At 42.0% G+C, this 8,476-nt stretch overlaps 1 protein-coding gene across 1 annotated transcript; it reads right to left on the bottom strand.

Annotated features, from left to right (window-relative positions):
- Positions 1-6: 6 nt before the first annotated feature.
- On the bottom strand, positions 7-7,986 carry LOC112075724 (zinc finger protein 431-like). Its single transcript, XM_024142677.2, has 2 exons — positions 6,919-7,986; positions 7-2,871 (listed from the first exon to the last, which is right to left on the bottom strand). The coding sequence occupies exons 1-2, from the start codon at positions 7,439-7,441 to the stop codon at positions 1,928-1,930; spliced, it is 1,467 nt and encodes a 488-aa protein (XP_023998445.1). The 5' UTR covers positions 7,442-7,986; the 3' UTR covers positions 7-1,927.
- Positions 7,987-8,476: the final 490 nt, after the last annotated feature.

Here is an 8,476-nt window from a genome sequence, read left to right as displayed (position 1 = left end):
CAATGATGATATATGAAGAGACTGGAACACACCAGTCTCCAATGATGATATATGAAGAGACTGGAACACACCAGTCTCCAATGATGATATATGAACAGACTGCGATGCACCATCTGACAAATTGTTCTATAGAGGAGCTTGAAGGTATCACACATCCTGTCTCTCATCTCCAATACATTGCTAGGTGCTTTCAGTGTTGACAGTATTAAAATACAACAACTCACGTACAGAAACACTAATACAACCAAGCTACAACGTGAAACCGCATTTATCCCCATTCAGACCTACGAAAGCTAAAAACTACATCTCCTATAATGCAACACTAGCATACCAGCCCGGCTAGCCATCGGCAACACAAAAGTCAAGCTAAGCTAAAAACAGCAAGCTAGGCTAGCAATACATTTTAGCACTCTGTTAAACTCTGAAAGTTACATTGTTCTAGTCTCACAAACATGTCTGACGATGCCCATAGCATTAACCTTGAGATGCTTTAATGACTAACTTTATGGACTTATAACAGGAGCGATTTACAACACATACACTACATGGCCAAAAGTATGTGGACACCTGCTAGTCGAACATCTCATTCCAAAACAACGGGTATCAATATGGAGTTGGTCCCGCATTTGCTGCTACAACAGCCTCCACTCTTCTGGGAAGGCTTTCCACCAGATGTTGGAACATTGCTGCAGGGGACTTGCTTCCATTCAGCTACAAGAGCATTAGTAAGGTCGGGCACTGATGTTGGGCAATTAGGCCTGGCTCGCAGTCGGCGTTCCAATCCATCTCAAATTTGTTCGATGGGGTTGAGGTCAGGGCTCTGTGCAGGCCAGTCAAGTTCTTCCACACACCGATCTGGACAAACCATTTCTGTATGGACCTTGCTTTCTGCACAGGGGCATTGTCATGCTGTGAAACAGGAAAGGGCCTTTCCCAAATTGTTGCTACAAAGTTGGAAGCACAGAATTGTCTAGTATGCAGTAGCGTTAAGATTTCCCTTCACTGGAACTAAGGGGCCTAGTCCGAACCATGAAAAACAGCCCCAGAAAGTTGGCGGTGACCTTTACACCATTCCACCCGAAGCTTGACATTGCACATGGTGATCTTAGGCTTGTGTGCGACTGCTCGGCCATAGAAACCCATTTCATGAAGCTCACGACGAACAGTTATTGTGCTGACGTTGCCTCCAGAGGCAGTGTTGCAACTAAGGACAGACGATTTTTACACGCTTCAGCACTCGGAGGTCCCGTTCTATGAGGCCTACCACTTTGCAGCTGAGCCATAGTTGCGCCTATACGTTTCCACTTCACAATAACAACACTTACAGTTGACCGGGGCAACACTAGCAGTGCAGAAATCTGACGAACTGACTTGATGGAAAGCTGGCATCCTATGACGGTGCCACGTTGAAAGTCACTGAGCTCTTCAGTAAGGCCATTCTACTGCCAATGTTTGTCTATGGAGATGGCTGTGTGCTTGATGGCTGTGTGCTTGATTTGATACACCGGTCAGCAATGGGTGAGGCTGCCTCTTAAACATCATCAGGCAGTACCAGAAGATCAACAAATACAAATAGAAACCAGAAGTAAAGTTCCTGGTGATCACAGTGATCTGGTTCCACCTTCGGTCTGAACTGGGAATATTCCTGTTTGTGGGCCACTGACCCTTGACCTGGGTGTTCTATGGTTCTAAATAGGAATAACATGACATTTGATAAAATAACAATTTTAACTCTCCTACACATACACAGAAACGCAAAACACACACACACACAGTTAAGATTATATTTATATTTTTAACAAAGCTTGCTAATAGGGTAAACCTCTGTCCACACTTACAGCATTATTGGTGTGTGATTTGTATTTAGTCTCTCATATGTTTCCAGTTCACCTGACAAGTTAAAACTATTTTCACACTGAGAACAGTCTTAAGGTTTCTCTCCGGTGTGTATTGTCTCATGCATTTTCAGGTTCCCTAACTGGGTAAAACTCTTTCCACACTGGGAACAGTGGTAAGGCTTCACTCCAGAATGTATTCTCTCATGTTGTTTCAGGGAATTTAATGAGAAACATTTCTTTTCACACTGGAAGCATTGGAATGGCCGCTCTACTGAGTGTATTCTCTCGTGGATATTCAGCTTCCATAACTCTGTAAAACTCTTTCCACAATGAGAGCAGTGGAAAGGCCTCTCTACAGAGTGTGTTTTTTCATGCTTTTTCAGTGCCCCTGATGAGAAAAAACTCCTTTCACACTGGGAACAGTGGTAAGGTTTATCTCCAGTGTGTGTTGTCTCATGCATTTTCAGGTTCCCTGACTGGGTAAAACTCTTTCCACACTGGGAACAGTGGTAGGGCTTCACTCCAGAATGTATTCTCTCATGTAATTTCAGGTTCCCTAACTGGATAAAACTCTTTCCACACTGGGAACAGTGGTAGGGCTTCACTCCAGAATGTATTCTCTCATGGATTTTCAGCTGCGCTAATTGGGTAAAACTCTTTTCACACTGGGAGCATTGGAAAGGCCTCTCTACAGAGTGTGTTTCCTCATGCTTTTTTAAGCCCCCTGTTGAGAAAAAACTATTTTCATATTGGGCACAGTGGTATGGGTTCTTCCTCTTGTGTTTCTTCTCATGCCTTTTCAGGTTTCCTAACCGACTAAAAGTATTTCCACATTCAGAGCATTGATGAGGCTTTTCTCCAGACTGTGGCTTCTTTCTTGTGTGTATTCTCTCATGCATGCTCAGGTTCCCTAACCGGGCAAAACTCTTTCCACAGTGGGAGCAGTGGTGTCGTCTCACTGGTTTGGACGTCGCTGGCTCTGGTTCCCCTGAAGGCCTCTTCCCGCTATCAGAATGAGAGTCTGGTCTCTCTCCTGCCAAAGAGAAAACAGAGACCTGAATGAAAACCCCCACATGATAAAAAAATGTATTTGTAGTATCTTAGGATGCTTCTTAGATTGATGACACCGGACAAGTAAGTATGTTTAGTATTCAAGTAATAGAAAGTGAGTGCGCAGACGCAGAGCAAGCGTTCTCAATGTACAGTGTACATGGGGGGGCGAATATGAAAAAGGTGTATCCTTTCATTGTGGATGTACAGTGTACATGGGGGGCGAATGTGAAAAAGGTGTATCCTTTCATTGTGGATGTACAGTGTACATGGGGGGCGAATGTGAAAAAGGTGTATCCTTTCATTGTGGATGTACAGTGTACATGGGGGGCGAATATGAAAAAGGTGAATCCTTTCATTGTGGAAATGGGACTAAATGGACTTAAGGAACCGTTTTGAAATAAGACACAGGATGTAGCATCACACTGATTAACAGGTTCCAATTCAATGACAAGTGGAAAACCGTTGAAGTGCCTAAACTGAGAGACACCCCTATTTAAACTCAAAAACATTACACAGGGGAGAAGATCACTGTGATTGGAGTTGCTGATGTTCAAGTGGAAAATCAAGGACAAAAGAGAAAAAAAAAGTCTGCCTCTCTTAGTAGTGGAAGGTACTGGCCCCAGCTTACTAGGGAGAGGGTGGGTGAAGGAAATAAAATTGGTCACCAACAGGTCACCAACAGAGATATTGACACTACAGCAGGTGCTTTTCAAAGCATGAGAGTGTTTTCAAAGAACAGCTAGGGACATTTTTAAAAAAGGTGTCCAAGCTACCATTCATGTTGCTGCAGATGCTACTCCCAGATACTATAGGGCAAGATCAGTTCCATATGCCMTGAAGCCTAAAGTGGATGTGGAAATTGACAGACTCTTAGCAGAGGATTCAAGTTCTCTGATTGGGCAGCACCAGTTGATCCCATCCTCGTCGGCAAATATGTAGTATCTTAGGATGCTTCTTAGATTGATGACACAAGTACGTTTAGTATTTAATTGTAACTTAGAATAACATTCCCGGAATGCACCTGGCGTAAACTACCAGAGGTTTTCTCAAGCATGGTTATATGGCAGACATAGAAAACGGCCACGAATAGCGGGAAAGCAAACCCCGTATTGAGTCCATACTGCCATCTATTGGAAAACATAATACTTAACATAAATATACCAGGATATTACAGTATTCTTATGAGGTTTAATCCAGACTAGGTTCCTCAATAAAAGAGCAGAGTGTGTCATCACATTAAACAACAAAAAAGCTGGTCATCTTTGTTTCTGTATTAAGCTGTGTGTTGGAGAAATGTAACCAGTGTGAATTACGAGGGAGCCTGAATGAGACCATGAGCTCTCTAAAGCTAATAGAAGCCAAACTATAGGAGGGTCTTAATATAGAACCTTAAACTGAGACACGGAGGGGTCTTAATATAGAACCTTTAACTGGAGACCCGTGCCTTTGGGAGGGGTCTGTTAATACAGAACATTTAACTGGAGACCCGTGCTTTGGGAGGGGTCTGTTAATACAGAACANACTGGAGACCCGTGCTTTGGGAGGGGTCTGTTAATACAGAACATTTAACTGGAGACCCGTGCCTTTGGGAGGGGTCTGTTAATACAGAACATTTATCTGAGACCCCTGCCTTTGGGAGGGGTCTTAATTTAGAAAATGTAAATATAAAATGGACTGTTTGAAAATGTGAAGACAAATGTGAATACTGGCATTCCCAGTTTGGGAATACCTGTATTAGAAGAAAGATAATTGGTATTGTCCAAAAAACAATTAAAACCTCACTAACTAGCTAGCTAGTTTAACACAGAGACTTTAAGGTAATTCCAGCTAACTAGTTTTATAAGACCAGGTATGAATAGTATTATATAGTGTATAGCTAGTATCAGCAATATAGCCAGGTATGAATAGTATTATATAGTGTATAGCTAGTATCAACAAAATGCCAGGTATGAATAATATTATAGTGTATAGCTAGTATCAACAATATAGCCAGGTATGAAAAATATTATAGTGTATAGCTAGTATCAGCAACATAGCCAGGTATGAATAGTATTATATAGTGTATAGCTAGTATCAACAATATAGCCAGGTATGAATAATATTATAGTGTATAGCTAGTATCAACAATATAGCCAGGTATGAGTAATATTATAGTGTATAGCTAGTATCAGCAATATAGCCAGCTATGTTCATTACCTGGCTGTGTATGAACAAAAATATAAACGCAACATGTAAAGTGTTGGTCCCATGATTCATGAACAGAAATGATCCATATGCACAAAAATCTTAATTCTCTCAAAATGTTGTGCACAAATTTGTTTACATCCCTGTTAATGAGTATTTCTCCTTTGTCAAGATAATCCATCCACCTGACAGGTGTGGCATATCAAGAAGCTGATTAAACAGCATGATCATTACTCAGGTGCAGCTTGTGCTGGGGACAATAAAAGGCCACTCTAAAATGTGCAGTTTTGTCACACAACACATTGCCACAGATGTCTCAACTTTTGAGGGAGCGTGCAATTGGCATGCTGACTGCAGGAATGTCCACCAGAGGTGTTGCCAAAAAGCGTTAATTTCTCTACCATAAGCCGCCTCCAACGTTGTTTCAGATCATTTGTCAGTACATCCAACCGGCCTCACAACCGCAGACCACGTGTACCACACCAGCCCAGGACCTCCACATCCGGCTTCTTCACCTGCTGGAATGTCTGAGACCAGCTTATGAAATTGTGGGTTTGCACAACCAAGAATTTCTGCACAAACTGTCAGAAACCGTCTCAGGGAAGCGCATCTGTGTGCTCATCGTCCTCACCAGGGTGTTGACCTGACTGCAGTTTGGCGTCGTAACCGACTTCAGTGGGGAAACTCTCACCATCGATGGCCACTGGCACGCTGGAGAAGTGTGCTCTTCACGGATGAAATCACGGTTTCAACTGTACCGGGCAGATGCCAGACATTGTGTATGGCCTCGTGTGGGCAAGCGGTTGACTAATGTCAACGTTGTGAACAGAGTGCCCCATGGTGGCGGTGGGGTTATCGTATGAGCAGGCATGAGCTACGGACAATGAACACAATTGCATTTTATCGATGGCAATTTGAATGAACAGCAATATCGTGACGAGATCCTGAGGCCCATTGTCATGCCATTCATCTGCCGCTATCACCTCATGTTTCAGCATTATAAATATACGCATGGATCTGTACACAATTCCTGGAAGCTGAAAATGTCCCAGTTCTTCCATGTCCTGCATACTGAACACCCATTGAGCATGTTTGGGATGCTCTGGATCGACATGTACGACAGCGTGTTCCAGTTGAGGCAAAGGGTGGTCACACCAGATACTGACTGGTTTTCTGATCCACGCCCTTACCTTTTTTTAAGACATCTGTAATTCCCATTAATGTGAAATCTGAAATATATTTCCTTATATGAACTATAACTCCGTAAAAGCTTTGAAATTGTTGCATATTGCGTTTATTTTTTTGTTCCGTTTAATAATTAGGACGTTACATAAGTGTTCGTAACAGGGTTGACTGACAGTAACATAAGTGTCCGTAACAGTACTGTAGGGTCTGCTAAATGACTCACTACTGTAAGTCTCTCTGGATAAGAGCGTTTGCTAAATGACTCACTACTGTAAGTCTCTCTGGATAAGAGCGTTTGCTAAATACTCACTACTGTAAGTCTCTCTGGATAAGAGCGTTTGCTAAATGACTCACTACTGTAAGTCTCTCTGGATAAGAGCGTTTGCTAAATGACTCGATGTAAATGTGCATAGTGTAGGTCTAAGCTCATTGGGCATTTCTGAGTTGTATTCTCCAAGAACAAAAAGCCTAGGCTATATCATTCATTTAAAAGTAAATCAATGCATGTACCAATCGCAGATTGCCCCTTTATAAATGAATACAGTACTGAACAACATATTCAAGTGTAGAACGTCAGTAGAATGCCCCTTTAAAAACACACACAGCCTAGTTCAACAACTGCATAGTTTGTGTCCCCTGTTTTTATGACAATACTCACTGGTGTTAACAGGATCTGCAGTCTCCTCTTCCTCTTTCACTCCCAAAACGTCTTCCTCCTCTTTTATTGAGATAACATTTTGGAGTAAAAGAGGCTCTTCCTCTTCTTTCACTGTATTCTCTTCTTCTTCCAATGTGATATCTTCCTCTTCCTCCTTTTTAATTCTGAAAGCTTCTACCTCCTCTTTCACTCTAAAATGTTCTTCCTCTTCTTTCACATTAACATCATCCTCGTATTCTTTCAATGTGATATCTTCCTCTTCCTCCTTTTTAATTCTGAAAGCTTCTACCTCCTCTTTCACTCTAAAATGTTCTTCCTTTTCTTTCACATTAACATCACCCTCGTATTCTTCCAATGTGATATCCTCCTCTTCCTCCTGTTTTATTCTGAAAACGTCTTCCTCTCCTTTCACTGTAATATCCTCCTGCTCTTCTTTCACGATAATGTTGAGCCCCAGAGCTTCTTTCTCCGTCCAGCAGACCTCCTCTACTTTAGCAAGGGGGGAGTAGCTTAGTGAGCTCATGGTGATGTTAGCTAACTAGCTAGCATTAGCCTAGTGCTAGACTCAGTATCAATTGAACACATTTGCAAAATGTCATTTAACAATTAAATTACGTTTAAATTAACAAGTAGATACGTAAACAGAATTATGTTCAAAACACTAAGATTAATATACACAAGATTGGTCTAAAGAGCTTCAATGTTTCGTTTTTATTTTTGCTAGCAAGCTACGGAGGTGGTTGAATCACTAGCCTGTTGACGCTGTTGAAGAAGCCTCCCGTCTCGTCCATCAGATTACACGCAATACGCACATCGTCATCTGTTGACTGGAGTGGGTAACGCAGATTGGAAAAATATGTATTACATTGTTTAATCTGACAAACAATGTCATAAGGAGTAATTTAGAAACAACCAGATGTTATGTTTTCTCTTCCTTCTTACAGCCAATACTTTCCTCCAGGGCTGACCTGCTCATTAGGCAGGATTAGGTGACAGATTGACGAGGGTGTCATTTTCCGAGCTAAATTGACCAAGACGCACCGCCAACAACACCTGCACAAAAACAATGAAAGCTTCTCTCACGGAGGGGCATGTTGCCGCCACACGAAGCAGTGCCCACGTTGCCATAGTTTGTGTAACGTGTATATGCTTTTTTATCGGAGTTGTTCTGAACCCAGTGCCCCAAATCGTCGTTAAATTCGCCTGAGTGATTTGTATTTTCCTTCAACTTTCTAGAGAGGACACCGAGCGTAAATGCCTATGTCTGTGTGTGCGCGTTTATCTACCACTGTGTGTAGCTGTTAGCAATGATGCTGATTGTCTACCATTATGTAGCTGTTAGCAATGATGCTGATTGTCTACCACTATGTAGCTGTTAGCATTAATGCTGATTGTCTACCACTATGTGTAGCTGTTAGCAATGATGCTAATTGTCTACCACTATGTAGCTGTTAGTGATGATGCTGATTGTCTACCACTATGTAGCTGTTAGCATTAATGCTGATTGTCTACCACTATGTAGCTGTTAGCAATGATGCTAATTGTCTACCACTGTGTG

This window comes from Salvelinus sp. IW2-2015, unplaced genomic scaffold (assembly GCF_002910315.2).
Source record: "Salvelinus sp. IW2-2015 unplaced genomic scaffold, ASM291031v2 Un_scaffold3359, whole genome shotgun sequence".
Taxonomy (NCBI): Eukaryota; Metazoa; Chordata; class Actinopteri; order Salmoniformes; family Salmonidae; genus Salvelinus; species Salvelinus sp. IW2-2015.
The sequence above is the reverse complement of the archived record's forward strand: the minus strand, read 5'-3'. Positions and strand labels throughout refer to the sequence as shown.

What these genes read in the sequence shown, in the direction of transcription:
- LOC112075724 (XM_024142677.2), bottom strand. Translation starts at nt 7,441, where the DNA reads ATGAGCTCACTAAGCTACTCCCCCCTTGCTAAAGTAGAGGAGGTCTGC. An exon ending in TGCAGATCCTGTTAACACCA is followed by an intron (nt 2,872 to 6,918) that starts GTGAGTATTGTC and finishes TCTCTTTGGCAG; the next exon opens with GAGAGAGACCAGACTCTCAT.